This window comes from Kogia breviceps, chromosome 2 (assembly GCF_026419965.1).
Source record: "Kogia breviceps isolate mKogBre1 chromosome 2, mKogBre1 haplotype 1, whole genome shotgun sequence".
Taxonomy (NCBI): Eukaryota; Metazoa; Chordata; class Mammalia; order Artiodactyla; family Physeteridae; genus Kogia; species Kogia breviceps.
Window position 1 is genome coordinate 183,771,731 of NC_081311.1, and position 20,217 is coordinate 183,791,947.

General features: G+C 60.2%; 1 protein-coding gene across 5 annotated transcripts; it reads right to left on the reverse strand.

Annotated features, from left to right (window-relative positions):
• Positions 1–161: 161 nt before the first annotated feature.
• OBSL1 (obscurin like cytoskeletal adaptor 1) lies at positions 162–19,996 on the reverse strand. 5 transcript variants are annotated; one of them, XR_010839220.1, is made up of 22 exons: positions 18,841–19,935; positions 17,021–17,290; positions 16,685–16,936; positions 16,217–16,519; positions 15,744–16,040; positions 13,801–14,073; positions 12,443–12,715; positions 11,529–11,801; positions 8,420–8,692; positions 7,364–7,639; positions 7,002–7,289; positions 6,538–6,813; positions 5,646–5,915; positions 5,234–5,506; positions 3,973–4,239; positions 3,002–3,114; positions 2,306–2,462; positions 1,968–2,129; positions 1,558–1,662; positions 1,171–1,247; positions 975–1,066; positions 162–249 (listed from the first exon to the last, which is right to left on the reverse strand). XR_010839220.1 is itself a non-coding variant. In XM_059055169.2 (20 exons), exons 1-20 carry the CDS (start codon positions 19,850–19,852, stop codon positions 1,135–1,137), a joined length of 5,526 nt encoding a protein of 1,841 aa, XP_058911152.1. In that variant the 5' UTR covers positions 19,853–19,935; the 3' UTR covers positions 1,050–1,134. The 5 variants fall into 5 exon arrangements, 4 of the variants coding, with proteins under 4 accessions (XP_058911152.1, XP_058911160.1, XP_066883059.1 ...); XM_059055169.2 differs by lacking the exon at positions 162–249 and having other exon boundaries at positions 1,050–1,247; XM_059055177.2 differs by lacking the exons at positions 162–249; positions 975–1,066; positions 1,171–1,247; ... (3 more) ...; positions 3,002–3,114; positions 3,973–4,239 and having other exon boundaries at positions 4,957–5,506.
• Positions 19,997–20,217: the final 221 nt, after the last annotated feature.

A 20,217-nucleotide genomic window follows, 5' to 3' on the forward strand; every position in this document is an offset into this window, starting at 1 on the left:
CTGGCACTTCCGTGGGCCAAGATGGAAGCACTGCAGCCCTTGGTCCCCTGTGTCACTCACTACACAGGGGCTCCAGGCAAGTTCTGCCCTCCCACGTCACACAGAGAGCCAGGAAAGGGGCTGTACCACTTTTATTGTCTCCCAACACCTCAGGTTCCCCTCCCTCCCCACCCCTTCCCAGGGTAAGGGCGTGCGCCTTCCAAGCTGTCCGAGGGCACCCGCCTGGCCTGGTTCGGTCCTCCTAGCTACCTGCGGAGGAATGACCGCGAGTGGGGCTAGGGAGACAGCGGGCACCACACTCCTCTCCCCTGGCAGAGCCGGGGCACCCACACAGGAAGAGCTGGGCCCTCACCCTCTGAACCACCCTTTCTAGGCCTCTGTCAGGGCTGTCTGTGGGGGCAGGAAAGTGAGCGTGGCCAGTCAGAGGTGGGGAAGGTAGGCACCTGAAGGGAACACAGGAGTTCAGGTGGAGCGGGGGGCACCTCCTAAGTGGAAGAGGAAAGAAATGGGACGAGCAGAAACCCTCTGCCCAGGCGGAGTGCAGCTTGCTGATGGGTAGAAGCCAGCTGGGCAGAGAGCAGGAGAGGGTGAGGGACAGGCGGGGGGGCACAGACCAGGGGCTGGTAGGTGGGAAGGAGAGGAACTTGGGTACAAATGGGGCATTCAGGAGAGGCGAACATGGTCCAGAGGCAGGAGGAAGTAAGGAGAAGCTCGGACAGGAAGGGGTGTAGAAAGGTGGAAACAGCTGCCCTGAACCAAGTGGTTCCTGTTGAGAACACGGGGCTCCCTCCTCTCCGCAGCCCCGGCTGTGATCTCCCGCCTCCCCATTCCCCACCTCCAACACATCTCAGAACCAGCTTGCCGTCCCAAGTCTTGGAAAACCTGCAGGAGGTGTGTCTCAGCCCACCAGCTCCTAGGAGACCCCCGGCCAGCCGGCCTGCCTTTCTGACCTCTGCTCCATCGGCTTTACTCACCCTCTACCAGCAGCCGTGTGTGGGCGCTGTCCTGCCCGGCCTGGCAGCAGTAGGTGCCCTGGTCCTCAGGTCGTACGTCATGGATGACCAGGCTGTGGGTGTGGCCATGACTGCGCAGCTCGTACTTGTCTCCCGGGCACAGCGCGACCCCCTCCCGCAATCAGCACACTTGGCCCCCCGAGCGGGACACAGTCACCTCCAGCACCGCCCGGCGGCGGCCGACCAGAACTGTCTTCTCGCGAGGGGGGCGGCGGCATATCTGGAGAGGCAATGCTGGGGGTGGAGGACAAGGGCTTAGGTTAATAGGGACACGCAGGGCCCCAGGAGGAGAGACGCATCTTCCCTCCCGCTGTGGCCTCCATTCCTGGTCTTAGACCTCTCTCTATGCCACCACCCCGTTTCTCTCTACCCTCAACCCAAAGTCTCCTGCTCCCCAGGAAATACACTGCTCTCTGTGATCCGCCCCCCGAGAGCCCCGGGAGGAAGGGGTGGGGAAGGTAGGGTTCCTCGGACCAGCCGCCAGCTTGCCAGTTCCAGGGGAAGACAGTGTTCACTCCAGGTCGTCCATGCCCCAGTTGCTTACCCTCCACCTCCAGCTGAGCCACGGACTGGGCGGTTCCCGCCTGGAAGCGGACCTCACCAGAGTCCTCCGCGCGCAGCTCGTTCAGCACCAGAATGTGTTTCTTCCCTGGGGGTGAAGGGGGCGCTAGCGAGGCCGGAGCCGCCTCTGGGGAGGGTTCGAGGATGAGGGTGGGGCCAGAGTAGGTACCCGGGTCGGTTCGGACGCGGTAAATGTGCGCTGGGCGGGGCGGAATTGAGATGCCGAGGGGTAAGAGGGGAGGTCCAGGACCGAGGGCTCAGAGCTGGGGGCCGGGGAGAGATCTAGAGGCTTCTCCTTGGGCCGTGGGGCGGGGCCCATTTGACCAGGAGGTGGGACTTATCCTGGTAGGGCGGGGCAGCGAGGGGCCAGAGCGGGTAGAAAGTCGGTCAGACCTTCCTGTCGGATGCGGACGCGGCCTCCGGGTCTCAGAGGGCGGCCTCCGAGCTCCCAGCTCCCGGTGGTCTCGACCTCCGACACGGTGCACTCGAACGTGGCGCCGTCGCCTTCGCGGGCGCTCACCGACCGAAGCTCGGAGAGGACAGACACCTTGCGCTCTGGGGCGGAGCCGGGGCCGTGAGGTGGGCGGAGCGGAGCGGAGGGGGCGGTACCCTGCCCCGCCCACGCCCCCACCCCCCTCCTTAGACGCCCCAGAGCAGAACCCCGGGGCAAGTCCGGTCCGCAGCCCCGCAACCCACAGCAGTGCCCCGCCCAGGCAGCGCCCGGTACCCACCGCGCACCACCAGGTGGACGGGCCCGGCTCGGGCCATCCCCACCACGCAGCTGTAGGTCCCGGCGTCCAAGGGACCGCAGCGTCGCAGCTGGAGAAGGCGGCGGGTGCCGAGGGCCTGGAGTCTGAGCCGAGGGCTGGGAGTGAGCGGCTTCCCGTCCTGGGGGCGGGAGTTTCATAGGGTCGCGGTGAAAGCTCGTCTGGGCACAGACGGCCCCTGCCCTCCTCGTAGGCGGCCGCGCCCTCTGTTTATGCCAAGCAGTTTTGAGGCACGTTTATGCTGTGGAGCAGGGCCGTGCCGCGCCTTCCGGGACCTCGCCAGGAGTCTCATTGGGAAGGTGTCACCCTTTGGGGACGTTAGGGCTGAGAAGGGAGCCACAGGCGCGGGAAGCCTAGAGTCATGTACTGCTCATACCAGCCATGCGTGTGGATTCTGGAATCAGGAAACCTGGATTCAAATACGTCTACGTCTGCCCCTGGGCAATACTTCACCCCGCGGCGCATCATCAGTCTCCTTATACATAACGTGGAGATAATAAGACCTGCCTTATAGGGCTACTGTAAGTTTAGAGGATTAAATGTAGAGTAAATCTTAGCACAGTGCCAGGAGCATGGCTCAGTGAGTATTAGTTATTTCTGTTGGGGGTTGTTATTGCTGTTATGATGCCGAGGTAGGCTGGGCTGGGGCTGGGCTCTGACCTTCTCCCAGGTGACATCAGCCAAGGCCTGGGAAAGTTCACACTCGAAAGTAGCTGTGTCACCCTCGGTCACTTCTAGGTCCTGTGGCCCCCGCACAATGGTCACTGGGGCCTCTGGGAGTGGGAGAAGGCAGACACATTGGGCACAAGGGGTCACTGGTGGGCACATTTAGACAAGGTGATCAACAGAGGCCACCACTGAGCGGGGGGCATGCTGGGACAAAGTGGTCCAAAGGGGATGCTGGTCAGTGGGGGACACAGCGGTATCAGAGGGGTCAACAGGGTAGGAATGGCCCGCTGGGGGTCGGTCACATTTAAGGTGGTCAGTGGGGGGGACATGCTGGGGCTAGAGGGGCATAGGGGAAACTGGAGCAGAGATGCCAGTGGAGTCACCCATAGGCAAGCATGGTCGGTGGGGGCCACACTGGCTGGAATGGACAGGAGACACTGGCCAGTGGGGGACACCATGGGTTCACAGGAGCAATGGGGGGACCCTAGAGCAGATGTGGTCGGTGGGGAACACACCAGGGCTGCAAGCAAAAATGGGGGACCCTGAAGTAGAGTTGCCAATGGAGTCACCCTTTGGCATAGTCAGTGGGTTGGTGGGACTTGGGTGGTGAGAGGGGCACCACACTCAAGACAGGCAGAGGGGCTGCAGCAGGCAGGTGTGGTCAGTGGGCCCACAGAGTGGCCAGCAGGGCCATGGTCAGGCAGACAGACACCACACCGGCACAAGCACCTCACAGCAGCACAGTCAGTGGTCCATTGGGACAGGAGGGTTGGTGGAGACACACTCAGGCAGGGCACTCACTGGGGCCACACATGGCCAAAAGGTCAGGGGAGTCAAACTCTGGCAGGGAGGTCAGTGAGGGCCACACTGGGACAGGGTCAGTGGGGGCCACACAGGTAATGGGGTCAGTAGAATCACACCCAGAGCAGTCAGCAGGCAGGCAGCGGTTCCAGAGGCCGCACCTCTCACAGTGAGTCTGGCTGCACAGCGCAGGGCATCCGCAGTGAAGGAGATGCAGCCCGAGTCGGCCAGGCCTAGGCCACTGAGTACCAGGCAGTGAGCGTGGCCCTCTGCATGAATTTGGCACATGGTCCCCGGCTGCAGTCGGACTCCACCCCGGGCCCACTCCCCGGTCACATCCTCCTGGGACAGCTCCAGCTGGAAGGTGGCGCTGCCCCCCTCGATGACGGTCACATCCTCCAGAGGCCGCAGCACCCTTAGCTGCCTTGCTAGTGGGAGGAGATGGGGGAAGAGGGAGGATGAGGGCTCCAAATCTGGGCGGGGCTTTCGGCCCCTCCCCCCCAACCCCCGCCCGCCACACACGCACCTTGGCTCTGCCTGCACCACCCCTAACACCCAACCTCCTCGTAAGGCCCTATAGAACAAAGTTCAGAACCAGGGTGCAGAGCCATTCAGACTTGGGTGGAGAGAGCGGCTTACTAGGGTTAGGAGAGGAGATACACGAAGGGGGTGATGTGTGGTTAGGGGGAGTTTGGGTGAGGCGTGCTGTGACACTGGAGGAAGCACAGAATCTGAAGTCAGACACACCAGGACTGGACGCTGCCACATAGTTTGTGTGCTGTGTAACCTTTGGCAAGTTGCTTGACCTCTCTGGGCCTCAGTTTCCCCAGCTATACAAGGTTAATAGTATTGAGACATGGGTTTATTGTGATTAAATGAATGAAATAAATTAGAAGAGAACACACATCACCAACAACCATTTACCAAGCTCTCTGTGGGTATTTCTCATATTATCCCAATCAATGTTCCCAAAGACCCTTTTTGAAGAAAACTTGGCTCAGAGAGGTTAAGTAATTTGCATGAGGTCACACAGTTAATAGAGGGCTCCATCTTGGGGGTGTGGGTGCTGTTTGCCAACTATCCCTGCTTCTCAGCTGGGCCCATGTATCCTGGGGCAGGTGACTGAAGGATAAACACGCCAAGTCTTTCTGGAGTATAATATTTACGTTTATAGCAAAGCCAGCTTGGACATACGAAATGGAATGCAAAATCCACACGGACTTCTAAGGTAAATAGAAAACATTAGAAAAAGAAGAGTTTTGCTTTGGGCAGGCTGCTTCAGGTCACGCTCCTGGAGGTCAGCCAGGGCTGACTTGCCTTGTGGCGAGGGGCACTTTGGTGGGGGTCTGAGGGGCCCTGGGCCAGCCAGGAGAGACTGTGCCACAGGGCGGGCGATGTGTTAGGAGAGGACGGGGCACTCACGCTTCACGCTGAGCCTGGCCAGGGTGCGATCGTGGTGGCTCTCGCAGCCGTAGGTGCCCTGGTCGGCCAGTATGACGCCGTGGATGAAGAGGCGGTAGACGTGGCCGTCCTGGGCCGTGGACAGGCGGGAGTCGGGTGGTAGGGGTGCCCCACCTCGCACCCAGCGCACGGCCCCTGCCGCACCCACTCGGCCTGTCTCTACTTCGAGGCACACGTCCTGGCCTTCCTCTGCCCGCACGTCCTGCAGCCGCCGCAGGAACAGCAGCTCCGTCTCTGGGGAGAAAGAGAGAGGGGGCCATGGAGCCTGGTGGGCTGACCCCCTGCTCCCTCTCAGGGATCTGTCCCCTGTTATGGCCGGGGCTGGGGGGATAGGTTCAGGAACAAGACTATCGTGTCTCCGTCGGGACCAAACCTCGAACATGGAGCCAGGCACTTGTGGACGTGCCCCCCGCTTGGGCGGTCACGGCCCCCGCGTCCTCGAGCTGGCAGCCTCGCACGGTCAATATGCGGCTTGACCCATTCTGGGCCATCTCTAGCTGGGGCCCTGGGGTGACAATGGTCCCATTGTGCAGCCAAGTGACGTCGGCGTCTGGTGGGGAGACTTCACACCGGAACGTGGCATCGTCACCCTCGTGGACAGTGAGTGGTGTCAGCTCTGAGACCAGCTTCACCGGCGGTGGTTCTGGGGGGTGGGGTCAGGCAGTGAGGTGGGCTGGGTCTTTCCGCCTCCCTCATCCTCGTCCCCTTTTCATCCCCTCATCTCCAGTAACAGGCCCTCATCCTCCAGTTATTGAACAGAACCTTCCTGAGGACCTACTGTGTGTCAGCCATGAGGTGTTTCAAAGGACAAGATGTCAACGCCCTGCTACTCCTAGCCACCTCCACCCAATGCTGGCCTGGCACCCACCTCTCTGACTCCCTAGTAATAGTAGGTCATTTACTATGGACCCAATTTATCCCATTTAACTGTCACAACAGCCCTATAGGACAAGCACTATCCCTCCACTTTGGAGCTGGGGCTCAGAGAGTTTAAGCAAGTTGCCAGTGTCACGCAACTACCGGGAAGCAGAAGCCAGATTGGAACCTGGTGGGCGCGGCTCTGACTCCAGAGCCCTGCTTTTAACCACTGGTCCGTGCCGCTCCTATTATTTGAGGGTTTCTGGAAAAGGGGGCCCTGAGCCCTCATCCCAGGAATAGTCATGCATGCATGGGTTGGAGCCAGGGGCAGCGAGGTGGGGTCGGGGCACGGGGACCCAGAGTGGTTCGGGCATGTGGCCCTTGGGGCGTGAGGGGTGCACTGTTACCTTCCACGCTGACGAGGAAGATGCGGCTGTCCTGGGGCGTGTCGCACAGGTACTCCCCAGCGTCCCTGCTCCGGGCCCCCTGCACCCGTAGCACCTGCCTCGCCCCGTCCTGCTCCAGCTGCACCCGCCCCTGGCTCGCCAGGCGCTCTCCGTCCTTGTACCAGCGCACAGGGCCCCCCGGCCCGGAGAGGTGCACCGCCAGCTCCAGGTCCCCGCCTGGGGTGCTGCGAACCCTCGTCTGGGCTGCCTCGGGGTCCACCACCCGCACAGGGGGCTCTGTGGGCTCAGAGCCGGGGGTCACCAGGAGAGCGTGGCTCATGGGTTGGGAGGAGGGCAGGGCGAGGCAAGACGGGGAAAGGGACCGAGAGCGGTGGGGCTGGGGGTGGGCCAGGTGTGCTAGAGAAGCGGGAGACTCATGGGTTTCGGGGTGCGACTCTCAGGCTTCCTGCCCGGGCTATACTCACCAGCCACTTGGACGGTGAAGCTGAGGCTGGGGGCCCCCGGGGCTGCCCCTGACTGGCAGGTGTAGAGGCCTGCGTGGACCGGGTCTGCAGCCCGGATGCAGAGGACACGGCGGGGGCCCTCGGCTTGCAGCTCCAGGCCATCACCCTCCTGCACCGGCCTCCCATTGTGGCTCCAGAAGACCAGGGCTCCAGCCCGGGACAGTTCACAGCTCAGCACCAGCGGCTCCCCGGGGGCCACGCAGAGTGGGCTGGGGGCTGCCTCTGGGGCAAGGAACTGGACTGGGGGCTCTGGACAGAGAGGAGAGGTATCAGCTCGGTGATGCTCCCCACCTCCCGCACGCTGGCTGACCGGGGGCACCCACCAGCCAGGCTGACGTTGAAGGTGACGGCTTCATCACGAGTCTCACACACATACTCCCCGGCGTCCTCAGGCTGGGCGTGGGGCAGGGTCAGGGTGCGGGTGGGCCCCTTGGCATCCAGCCGCAGGGCATCTGATGCTTCCACCTCCAGCCCATCCTTGTACCAGCGCACCTGGGACCCAGCCGGGGCCACCTCGCAGTGCAGCTCCACGCGCCCTAGAGCCCCAAACTGCAGGTCCAGGGAGCGGGCCGCCGGATGCACAATCCTCTCTGGAGTGGCTGGTGGGTGGGTAGAGAGAGGGGAGAGGGCGCTCGGCCAGCAGGCCTCTACCTGCCTCCCCACTAGATTCCCAGCCCTTTTGCAGTGCAGCTCTTGGGAACGGTGCCGCCTGCAATCCGCGGGCACTCGCTGTGGGCCAGGTGTTGCGCTAAGCGCGCTGCAGCTCTTTTCTCAGCTACTCCTGACACTCCCTATTGTTGGCTTTCCTTTATAGATGAGGACCTGAAGCCTCTTTATAGAGAGCTGACTTGCTCTAGGCCACATGGGAAAAAAAGAGGTAGACCCGCACTCACAGCCACATCTATCCGACCCCATGCACAGCCCTCCCTACCCCACCCGCACCTCCTATCCCCTTTGCCTCTCTGCCTCCGATCACCACCTGAAAAACCATCTATTTTCCTTATTTGCTGTCTGTCCACTCTCACGAGAAGGCAAGCTCCATAAAGACAGGTTTTCTCTCCTTGGTTCACTACTGTATCCCTCAGCATCCAGAACAGTGCTGAGCACATCAGTATTTGTTGAATAAGTGAATGCATGAGTGCTCCTGATTGCTGGGCTCTCTCCACCAGGTCTCTGGTCATTGTCCTGGTATGATCTGGGCAAGTCAGGGCTCTCCAATGGCTGAGAATGAGGAGGCTGGGGGAGGGGGAAGGCCGGACGAGGGGAGAGCCGTGTGCAGCGGTCAGGGACCCTGGAGGTGCAAGAACTGGGAGGGGTGGGTGTCTGTCCCTCAGCCTCCTGCCTCTTTTCCTCCCCAGGGTGTCCCAGAGACTGCCCACCTGTGACGGTGACAGTGAAGAAGGCTGAGTCGTCTCCAGCGTCGCACACGAACTCGCCCCCGTCCTCGGGCTGGGCAGCAGGTAGCACTAGGCGGCGGTGGGGCCCATCACTCTCCAGCACCAGGGCCTCGCTCTCCTCCACCTCCAGCCCATCCTTGTACCAGCGCACGGGGGCGTCCTCCCGCGACAGCTCACACATCAGCACCACACACTCCAAGCTCACGGCGACCAAGGTCACCTCGTCCCGGGGGTATATGATGCGCACCGGGGGTTCTGCAGAGTGGGGACAACCACAGCCTGTCACAAACTCACCGTCAGCCTCCCCGGAGCCATCTGGCAGCATGACGTCCCGGTCACCCATAATCATAAGAGTAATAAGGATAATAATAGGTCCAAAATCTGTTCTCTGAAATCCCTGGGGCCAGAAGTGCTACGGAATCCACAATGCTTCCGATTCCAGAAACGGTGCGTTTATCATACATCACCTACCGCCCTCAGCCCCCACTGTGGTCCCCCCATAATCAATCACATGAACATTTCTGCAGTGTAACATATAGACAGATTCACCCTAAGCAGGCTAATTAAAAAGTACAAATAGCTTCACGGAGTTAAGTTCAGGTTTTACTGAAATGACTTTTAATACCAAACTTACAAAAGGCCTTTTGATTTTGAGCGTTTTTTTTTTTTTTTTTTTTTTTAATTTCAGAATTGTGGATAAGGGATGGTGGATTTGTAATAGCAAGTACTTATATACAGCTTGCTAGAGTTCCAGGAACAGTCATAAGCACTTTACACCCTCGTAGCAATCCTAAGGAGTAGGTATTATTTTATACCCATTTCCCAGATGAGGCAACTGAGGCATGGTGTGATTAAGCAACTTCCTTATGGTCACAGCTGCCTCTACCTACTCGAGGGCAGGAGGAAGAACTACCATCTGATAAAGGGAGGGTCAGACTCTGCAAGCAGAGTCTTGGAGTAAGGACTCCAAGCCAAGGCTTGCAGGAAACTCAGTAATGAATTTTGCATCTGTGCATAAGTTGTCAACACCTAAGATTTCCCCAGGGATATTAAATGCTGTTTCCAGGAGTTCATCTCCAGCTGCTCTGGAGTGGTCAGTCTTTCACAGAAAGGAGCCATGTCAATATTGGTGGTGACCAGTGCACTGAGCCCGGGGCTGCCCATGCTTTCACGTACCTTGGAGGTCTCCCAGAATCAAGTCTCCAGGACACTTTCGTGTTCCTTTAGCATTTGGCCCCCTTGTGGCTGGGCTGGGGAACTGCTAGCCTCCTGGTCTAGGTCTTGGCAGAGGTGTGTACTGGCAGATGTGCCCACCAGTGCACACTCGGCCCTTGCCTCCGCCTCCTCCCTAACTGGGCTTATTCTAAGAGTCTACAGGATGCAGGCTGGTTCTCTGAGGCCCAGCAGCACCAGCAGATTGCAGAGTGCTGCTGCCTGAGTGGTGGGGGAGGTGATGGAGGCAGTGGAGTGAGACTGGGGTGCAGCCATGGGGCTGGGGTGCCTGAACAGCTGGGGCCCTCCGCTTGGCATCAGACTTGATTCTTCTGGTCCACACAAGGTGTGTTGTGTGAGCTTCTTATGAAGAATCTGGTGTTTTGAGGGGAGGCCAGTTACGAGCTGGAACGTGTGTGTCTGCGGCCATTATGTCTGGCCGGGGGTTGGGGCGGGCGAGGTTGAAGGGATTCACTACGGGACAGAATAGGTGCAGAAAGACCTCTTCGGCTTTGTGACCTGTGTGTTTCAGGCTGCAGCATCTGGGGTGCAGGGAGTTAGGGGGCCCTAAGTAGCTCAAGCCTAGGCTGAAGCATTGTTTCTAGGGCAGGTCAGGGTAACCAGATGATACCAGCATCAGGATGGTCGCTCCAGTGCAGCCAGTGGGTTCTTCTGTGCCACCCAGAGCTGCCTGGGTCCCACACTCCCCATCCCCCTCACACACACACACTGGGACTGGCGCCGTGGGCTGCGGTCCCAAAGTCTCTGGCACTGAACCGTCACTTCCATAGTCATCCTGTGCTTTCCCGATGTGAACATTCTCCCCCCACCTTCAGCCCAAACCCTGACCCCCACTTAGCTAACTCAGCCGCCGCTCCAAATGGCCACTTTGAAGGCACTTCCTGCCTGCCAACCAGGTCAGCAGCCCCCAGCTCTGGGTACCCACTGCACCCTGTCACGACACCCGGCAAGCCTCACTCTGAGACCCTCTAACGTGTCCGGCTCTCCTGCCAGTCTGTGCACTCCCACAGGGACGTGCGCGTGCGCGTCTGTGAGCTGCTGCGTGTCCGGAGCCCACCCCGGGTGGCATGGCGACCGACTTTCCCCGAGGCCCTCCCTGACCTCCAGCTCTGCTCTCCTGAGCCCTCATCCCTCACAGCACTTGTCACGAGGTGTCACTGTACATTTATTTGCGTGTTTATTGGTTAAACACAGGGGTCGCAAACTCAAATGCCCAGAGGGGCCAGGTAAGGTCAGGTCAGTGGCTGAAGTGGTCTGGGGGGAGCAAAAAGGAACAGCGGGCAGGGTGGGACAGAGGAATGTGGGCCCCGTGTTACAGGGGCAGCTGCTACTCAGCGCCAGCTGTTCGTCGCCAAGGGGGGAGGCGGGACCAGAGGCGCCGGGTCTTCGGCTTTTTCAAGAGGACGCATAACTCCGGGTTGTTATTTGAACTGTCCTGACTTTGGTAAGACTCTGCAGGCCAAACAAAACATATCTGTGGGCTGTATGGGGCCCTAGGGACTGCCCGTTTGCGACCCCTGGTTAACGGCTGCCTCCCCAGCTCTCTGGCAGCTGGGAGCAGGGACCATGTCTGCAATATGCACCAGTGACCTGCAGCACCTGGCCCAGTGCCTGACACACAGAAAGCGCTCAGTAAATGAGCCGGTGGAGGATAGCTATTCCTGGCCTTGGGCGCCAGGGAGGAGCCTGCTTATTCGAACACGGACCCTGGGGTCTTCCGGGCAGGGCCCCCCGGTCCATGCACCCGCAGCCCCCCCTCCCCCCTCCCCCACATGCTAGCTAGGGGCTATGTGGCCAGCTCCCGCAAGGGCTCAGGACTGTGCTCTGGTGACCGCGGGCAGCTGGGGTGGGCCCACACCTGTGACTGTGACGGTGAAAGAGGCAGACTCGTCATCGATTTCACACAAGTACTCGCCCGAGTCCTCCAGCTGGACGGCGGGCAGCACCAGGCGGCGGACGGTGTCCTCCTTCTGCAGGAGCAGCGCGGGACTCTCCACCACCTCTTCGCCATCTTTGGTCCAGCGCACCTCGGCCCAGGGCCGGCATAGCTCGCAGGTCAGCACCACACGCTCCAGGCGCACAGCTGCCACGTACACCTTGCCGCTGGGGTACACGATCCACGAGGAGACATCTGGAGGACAGGGACAGCTGTGGCCGGGCGTCAGGGGCTGGGGCCGAGGTGCCTGGCTGTCCCACCTGATCCACGCCTGTTCCCTACTCCCGGAAGGTGGGCTGTGTGTTGAAGAAGAGGGTCTTCCCTCGGACCATGGCTCACAGCGGCTCGGACAGTCACTCACAGTTGGGGCACGGTGACACGGTGGGGACTGTGGTGTCAGCCTCGGCTGTAGAAACTCTCTACCTTCTCTGGGCTGGGACAGGGACAATACGAAGGGTAGGACTGGGGAGAGGAGGGTCGGGTGCCCAGATGGAGCTGGGCTCTCCTGCAGGCCTCAGACCTTCTGACCCCTCTAGTGCCTGGGCGCACCCACCCTAGACCCTGCCCCGTGGTAGAACTGCCGCCCCTAAAGCTCCCCTTGGAGGATCTTCAGAACAGAGAAGGCAGGCTTTCCTTTGACTGATGTAGCTGTGACTGGTGTGTTTATGATAATGCATTTTCTGCGGGTGGCTGAACCTCAGGGTGTAGAGCATGGGTTGGGGAGAAAGCCAGGGGAAGGGAAGCAGGGGCTGGGGACAGTGGCCCAGGAGCATACCAGCTGCCCAGGCAGGGGCAAGGCACACCGTCCCCCTCCTGTGGACTGCCTGGAGCCCCACCTGTGATGGTCACGGTGAAGTAGGCACGCTCGTCCCCAGCGACGCACTGGAACTCGCCCCCGTCTGGAGGCTGGGCGGCGGGCAGCACGAGGCGGTGATGGGGCCCCTCGTTCTCCAGCACCACGAAGTCATTCTCTTCCACCTCCTGCCCGTCCTTGAACCACTGCACAGGGGCGTCCTCCCGGTCCACCTCACAGGTCAGCATGACGCACTCGGAGGTTATGGCATGCACAAACACGTGCTCCCGGGGATCCAGGATGTGCACGGGGGGGTCTGGGGGGAGCAGAGATGGGGGTCACGCAGACACCCCAAAACAGGAGACATGAGTGCACACTGGCTGCTTGGCTGGGGCGGGGTGCTCTGGGGCGATGACACGGACTACTAAGGGCGTGGCGGGTGAGGTGTGACAGATCACATGGCACTGCAGTGCTCTGTGAATTCCCAGAGGGGGAAGAGGGGGTTGGCTGGGGGCACAGAGGGCTTTGTCTAGGCTGAGAGGAGGTCACTGTCGCAGGTCACATCAGGGCCGTATACTTGCTTTTTCAAGGAAGCCCCCGGAGGGCTGATCGCAGGACGGGGAAGAGGTGGGAACAATTTAGTGGTGATACGGTGGGGCAGCGCTCCCTACAGGGAGCAAGTTCCCGGTCGCTGGGTACATTCAGGCAGGGGCCAGAGGACCTTCTGGCAATGGGGCCACTCAAAGTGAGACGATGGAGCTGGATCAGTGGTTCTGGAGTTGTTCTCCCAGAGTGGATCTCCCGGCTCTGTCCTGGATATGCTGGCTCTGGAGGCCTGGGGGAGCCCAGGCACTTATGGCTTCCAGGGTGGTTCTGAAGCAGCCAGACGTGTACTGGCTTCTGAGAGCCTCTGGACCACTGCACCTGAAACTTCCTTTTGACCCTGGCCGCCTGGGGCAGTGGAATAAGCAGTCCTGGGCATGAACCCAGCTAGGGTATTTGCTGCTGTGTGACGGTGAGCAAGCCGCATAACCTCTCTAAACCTCAGCTGCTTCATCTGTGAATGGCGATACACCGCCCCTCACGTAGTCGTGAACGCTGAATGCAAGCGTACCTCTGCAGTACACAGCATAGGACTCGCTAGTAGGTGCCTGACAAATGTTAGTTCTCACCTCCCTTCCCTTAATTGAATCAAGGCCCCCCCCCCCCGCTTTCCCGCCAGCAGAGGGTACACGGGGGCCAAGTGTGCTGGAGGGTGGTGCATGGGCAGTGTGGTCTGCAAACATGTCCCCTTGCCCCCTCGGGAGGGACCCCCAAGCAGGCAGACCAGGGGGGCAGGGCTCGCACAGCCCCCAGGGTCAGCCTCAGCTGGGGGGAGCCCAGGCCGCCACGGTCCCTGACCTTGGATGGAGACGCTGAAGAAGGCTGAGACCCCTTCCGTTCTGCACTCAAACTCGCCACTGTCCTGGACCTGGGCCTCCGGCATGATCAGGCAGTGTCTGCGTCCATCCATCTTCACCACCAGCGACTCGCTCTCCTCTACCTTCTGCCCGTCCTTGTACCAGCTCGCTGGGAAGTCCACCCGGGAGAGCTCACAGGTCAGTACCACCCGCTCCGAGGTTGTGAAGGTCAACGACACCTTGTCCTGGGGGCTCAGGATGTGCACCGGGCTCTCTGCTTGGGGAGAGGTGTGGTCACGTGCGGCACCCTAGTTGTGCTCTGCTACCCCAATAAACACCCCACTCCAGGGTATGTGCTCAGGGTAGGGGGGTGGGCACATCAGGCTGGATGATTGCCATCAATGCATTTGTTGGTTTTAAAAATTAGTTTTGGGGGCTTCCCTGGTGGCCCAGTGGTTGAGAGTCCACCTGCCAATGCAGGGGAACGCGGGTTTGTGTCCCAGTCCGGGAGGATCCCACGTGCCGTGGAGCGGCTGGGCCCGTGAGCCGTGGCCGCTGAGCCTGCGCGTCTGGAGCCTGTGCTCCGCAACGGGAGAGGCCACAACAGTGAGAGGCCCGCGTACCGCAAAAAAAAAAAAAAAAATTAGTTTTGGGCTGGGACTTCCCTGGTGGTCCAGTGGTTAAGACTCTGTGCTCCCAATGCAGGGGGCATGGGTTCAGTCCCTGGTCGGGGAACTAAAATCCCGAATGCCGTGGCCAAAAAAAAAAAAAAAAAAAAAATTTTAGGCTTACACAGCAACTCTTTTGGCCTCTCCCGCTGCGGAGCACAGGCTCCGGACGCGCAGGCTCAGTGGCCACGGCTCACAGACCCAGCCGCCCCGCGACACGTGGGATCCTCCCGGATCGGGGCACGAACCCGCGTCCCTGCATCGGCAGGCGGACTCTCAACCACTGCGCCACCAGGGAAGCCCTCGCACCAACTCTTAAGAGCAGTGGTTTTAGTGTGCATAAGAATTCCCAGGAAGCCTGCTGAAAACGCAGATTCTTAGGCCCCTCCCCGCAAGCATGCAGGGGCCCGGAAATCTGCATTATAAGCCAGCCTCCAGATGACTCTGATGTTGGTGAACCTGGGTTGCATTTTAGAAACGCTGCTCTGGTTGCTGGTTATTTCTCACTTTGTCCTCCTCCTAGGATGCTGGCAGGTAACCACCTCAAGGCCGTGCACTTGGGCACTGAGGAATTCCTTGATTGGCCATACAAACTCCAGCAATGGTGCAATGGCAAATGCCAGCAGGTTCTCTGCACTTTCAGACCCCTACCAAGATCTGTCATCCTCAGGGAGGCCTCATTCCCTCTCCTTCCCTTTTTCCCAGGTGGCAGAGTGTGATTCTGAAGCCAGACCGCCTGGGTTCATAATCCAGCACCAGTACTCATTAGCTTTGGGACTTTGGGCAAGTCACTGAACTTCCCTGTGCCTCAGTTTCCCCATTTGTAAAATGGAATGACAAAAGAACCCATCCTGTAGGGCTGTTGAGAGGATCGTGCTAATTAATATATATAAAGCGATTTTGGGTTGTGCCTGGCACACAGAAAGTTGCTCCCATAGTGTTAGCCATTATGTGATAGGGCAGGAAGCAGTCAGGGACTGAGAGCCAAGGTCTGTGTCTCTGAGATGACAAACATGACAGAATCCTGCAAACCACAAAGTGTCCCAGAGAATTTGGGTATGAGGCTGGTGAAGATAACCAGGGGGTCCCCTATACGGTGCGCATGAGTTGAAACTGAACTTCTGGATCACTGAGCCCTCTACCTGAGCTAGCTCCCCACGGATGCTTACTCTCCTGGCCCAGATGTGAGAAGCAGCAATAGCATCTGCCTCATGCTGCTAATGGGACTTGTGTGTCTTGACCCTATCTGCCCACCCTGGTCCCCACCTGCACGAACCTTGGATGGTGAGGGCAGCCGAGTCCTGCACACCTGGGCAGCTGAAGCCAACCAGGGCCCCGCTGTCCTGGTGCTTGACAGCTTGCAGGATGAGTCTGTGCTGCAGGCCCTTCTGCTCCAGCCGGTACCGCAGGGCCCCAGGCTCCACCTGGCCCTCGGGCTCATTACTCTTGAGCTCTTCCCCATTAAGGAACCAGGTGCCCTGGATGATGGTGGAGAGATCGAGGGAGAAGACGGCATCTTCCCCGTCATATACCTGCACGTCATCCAGACCGGCCACCAGGCGAGCTGTGGGCACTGAGATGGGACAGAGTTCGGCCATCAGAAACAGCGGGGTGGCAGAGGGCAGAGACTGGCAGGTAGAAGGCATATAACAGGACAGGGACTGAGGGCCAGGGAAGGGAGGAAGGTGATGGGGAGGGTGTGACTTGGGGCACAGCGGTTGTCAGCCTGGGCTGGCAGGACCGACTCACCGAGGTGAGCAGATCCGTGGAACACGACATGGGAGCTGCGGCCGTGTTCGCTGACGGTGCAGACGCGGAAGCGGTAGTCGCCCTCGGCGGGCACACAGTCTCCCGGCACCTCCACGGCCCCAGCTTTCTCAATGCTGAAACACTGGATCCAGTCTTCTGAGCCCACCTCCTGCCGTTCCAGCCGGTAGATGAAGGGGGTCTCGGGAGCTGGCTCGGGAGGCTTCCAGGTCAGCAGGACCGTATTCTTGTGGCCTTTGAACATTTCTGCCAACACTGGGGGTCCCGGGGGATTGTGCTTGATGCCTGAGACAAAGGCAGGGTTTGCGTCCGAGCCCTGCTCCAGCCTCCCACAGCCCTCTGACCTTAAGTCCACTTTGCCAACCCAGACTGTGGCATCTGATCACCTTCCAGCCCTGACCCTCCTGTCCAGCCCTTGAGGTGGCTGCCTAGGGGTTTTCAGGCCCTCACATTTGACTCTGAGCAGAGTGGTGGTACGGGAATCGCCCAGGCTGAAGGTGACCTCGCCAGCATCTTCTCGGGTGACCCCTGGAAGGACCAGGGCATGCATGTGGCCGGAGCTGCTCTGGCAGGTGGCCGGCAGGTCCTCCCCATCTCGACTCCAGCGCCCTTCCACCCCAGCCTCGCGGGTCTCCACCAGCAGCACCGCGTTCTCTCCCTCAAAAACATCGAGCTTCCGGGGCAGCCGCTTCAGGATGGGCCCTGAGACACGGATGGGAGTCCGTCAGCCCGGGGTCTGGGCATCTGCCTGCCTCGGTGTCGGCCTCCTCCCACTGGCCAGCCGACCTTTGACTGTCACGTTGGCCACGGTGCGCACCCGGCCGCGCATCTCGCACAGGTAAACTCCGTCATCATCTGCCTTCAGCCTGTGGATGATGAGGCGCCGGACCGTGCCCTCCTCGATCTGCTCGTACTTGCGGCAGGGCAGCAGCCGCTGGTCCTCGCGGAACCAGGCCGTGGGAATGCGGGAGTTGGGGACTTTACACTCCAGCACCACAATCCCATGCTCCCGGCCCTCCACGTCCTGTAGGGGCCTCGTGAAGCGGAGGCGAGGCTCTGTGAAGAAGGGAGAGACCAGAGAAGGCTCTGGAGAGGGCCTGACCAGGAGAAAGACTCTCCTCCCATCATCTACTTCCTAAACCCACACTAGCTCCAGCCGTTTGCTCTTCTCCCAGAGCCAGCTGGCATTGTGGAATCAGAGAAACCCCCAGAATGGAAGTCAGGGGACCCATATTCTCATCTGACCCTGACACTCGCTAGCCACATCACCTTGACCAAGGCCATTTTCATGATCCTGGGTCTCAGTTTCTTTACTCGTAAAGTGGAAAAAGGGATGGAAGGGCTAGGACCACATCAGTGATTTTCAAATTGTTCCCTGGGGCTCTTCACAGGCACTACACACAATTCTGCAAAGGTTTGAGTTGAATTTCATTTTGAAAGTACTTTAACCACTTTCAAAACTGCATTTTACAAAAAGAACGCAGGACAATGGAAACGGCCAGAGGGTTCACTTTGGCTGCTGGGGAAGCACGTCTGTCTTGTCATGCGGCTCTGGGAAGTTCTGCCATCATGTTGGGCTTTTCTCTCCTCAGGGGGTTAGAGCCCTGCCCGGCCAGTTTGTGCACATCAAACTGTACCCAAGAGGCCACCACTGTGGCACAGGTGCCACATGCTTGACGGCGTGCCAGGCAGGGCTCAGGATATTTGCCAACTTTTTTTCCTCTGAGGGAAAAAGTTGGGTAACAACTAGTGAAGGTATAATGTCATGAGTTGTGATGAACTCTTATTATGGAGAGCTTTAACTTCCAGTGTGAGTTTGGGGTGTTTTCCCTCCCTGAATTTTCTATTTATGAGCAATGTAAGCATTTATTAAATACTGTTGGGGACTCAACTTTGATATATAAATTTCCTCTCCTTCACCTTCTTCTTCTTGCAAACCTGAGAGCAGTCTAATGAAAGAATAGTCAAAAATTGCGGGGCATTTTTTTTCTCCCTCAAGTTTTCTCCCTTTGGTGCAAATCAGGAGTTTCTCAATGTGACACCTGCAGCTAGGCCTTCCCCATCGGGCTCACAGACTAGACCCAGCTATGTATGGTTAAAATGTGTATATTCAATAAAATAAACCCCTCGTTCTCACTGATTGACTTTATAAGTACATGTTACAAAATTTGGATTTAGAAGTTTACACCCACAAAATGATCCTTTTATCTGTCTTATATATTGGGGCCCCAGATGGGGTTTCCATCTGGGGACAGGTTGGTGAAATAACATAGAGGTTGAAAAACAATGAACTACAGTAGTTGTAGGTCCCTCTGGGTCTGTACGTGAATCATTCCTTAAAGCCCTTTATCTAAGAGTGGTTTTCCACCATCTGCCTCAGAATCATTTGGGGAGCTTGCTAAGAAGTTCCTGGAGTAGGTACCCTTCAGACCTACTAAAGCCGAATCCCCGGGGGATGGGAGGTGGGCGGGAAATGGCATTTTAATACTCAGCCTCCCTTACCCCCCACCGTCTTCTGGGCACTGAGTGGGGCTGGAGTTAGGAGGGTCTGGTAGGGCGCTGGAGGCCCCTCCCAGGGCCCCGGCCGCCCGGGGGCGCCGCGGTACCTTTGACATGCAGCTGCACGGCACTGAGCGTCTGGCCCGCCGAGTTGCGCGCGGCACACACGTAGAGCCCGCGATCCTTGGCCTGGCAGTAGAGCACCTTGAGCACGAAGCCGCCGTCGCGGTCGCGGTACATGAGGCGGCGGCGGTCAGGGAGCAGCGCGTGGCCCTCCCAGTGCCATTCGATCTCGGGCTCGGGCTTGCCCATCACGTAGCAGCGGAACTTGGCGTGCTTGCCCTCGTTCACCCAGAAGGTCTTGGGCGCGCACTTGAGCGGCTCTACCACGGGGTTGGGGGCCTCGTCCGGGTCCTCGGGCGGGCTCTCGGGGGGCTGCTGCACCTGCAGCAGTGCGCCGGCCCGCGCGTGGCCGTGCGCGTTGCGGGCGTGGCACACGTAGACGCCGGAGTCGGGCAGCCGCGCCGCCAGGATGCGCAGCGCCAGGCTCGCGCCCGGGCGACCCTCGGCGCGGCCAGGTTCGAGGGAGAAGTGGCTACTGTCCCACACTTCGTCCAGCGCCATCCCGTCCTTCTCCCAGTACAGCGTTGGCGCGGGGAGGCCCCCCACCTGGCACTCCAGCACCACCTCCGCCCCCCGCAGCACCCACTGGGACCGGGGCCCCGTCAGGAACACCGGGGTGCCCTCCCCGGCCCCGGGAGGCAGTCGCGGGCGTTCGGCAGGCTGGGGCTCGCGCTCGGGGGCCGGCGGCTCCAGCACGGTGACGGCGGCCGCCGCGTAGGCCTCTCCGGCCGCATTGCGGGCGCGGCACACGTAGACCCCCGCGTCGGTGGGCAGCGCGCCGCTCAGCAGCAGGCCGTGCTCGGCGCCGTCCGCCGGGAAGCTCAGGCGCTCCGAGGCCGCCAGCTGCTGCCCGCCCTTCTCCCACACGACAATGGGCGGCGGCTCCCCCAGCACCACACACTTGAGCTCGGCCTCGGCGCCACTTACCACCCGCACGGGCCGCGGGAAGCGCAGGAAGCACGGGGGGCTCCCCTGGTCCCCCGAGCCCGCCTTCATCGCGGCGGCGCGAGCCCAGGAGGCGGGCCGCGTCTGGAGACCGGGCGCCGGGACCCGCGGAGCTTTCCCCTGGCCGCCCGCTCCCGGCTCGCCTCCTTACCCTCGGCCCGGAGCTGCGGCTCTGGCGGCGGCGATTCCCGGGCCGGGGCCCAGGGCTCAGGGGGCAGGCCTTCCTGTTTGCCTCCCCAGCGAGGGGCCCCTCAGCCTCCCCTGCCTGCGGCCTGGCTTCCTGCTCCGGAGAGCCAGTCTTCCCAGCCCCCTCCCACAGCCAGGGCCTCTTTCCCCTCCTCCCTCCCACCTCCAGCCGCCAGGTCCCCAGCCGCCCGCCAGGCTTGGGCCTGAGTGGCAGAGGCGCCTGCAGCTGC

What these genes read in the sequence shown, in the direction of transcription:
- OBSL1 (XM_059055169.2), bottom strand. Translation starts at nt 19,852, where the DNA reads ATGAAGGCGGGCTCGGGGGACCAGGGGAGCCCCCCGTGCTTCCTGCGC. An exon ending in CCACGGATCTGCTCACCTCG is followed by an intron (nt 16,041 to 16,216) that starts GTGAGTCGGTCC and finishes GTCCCATCTCAG; the next exon opens with TGCCCACAGCTCGCCTGGTG. An exon ending in GGCTCAGCTGGAGGTGGAGG is followed by an intron (nt 1,248 to 1,557) that starts GTAAGCAACTGG and finishes CTCCACCCCCAG; the next exon opens with CATTGCCTCTCCAGATATGC.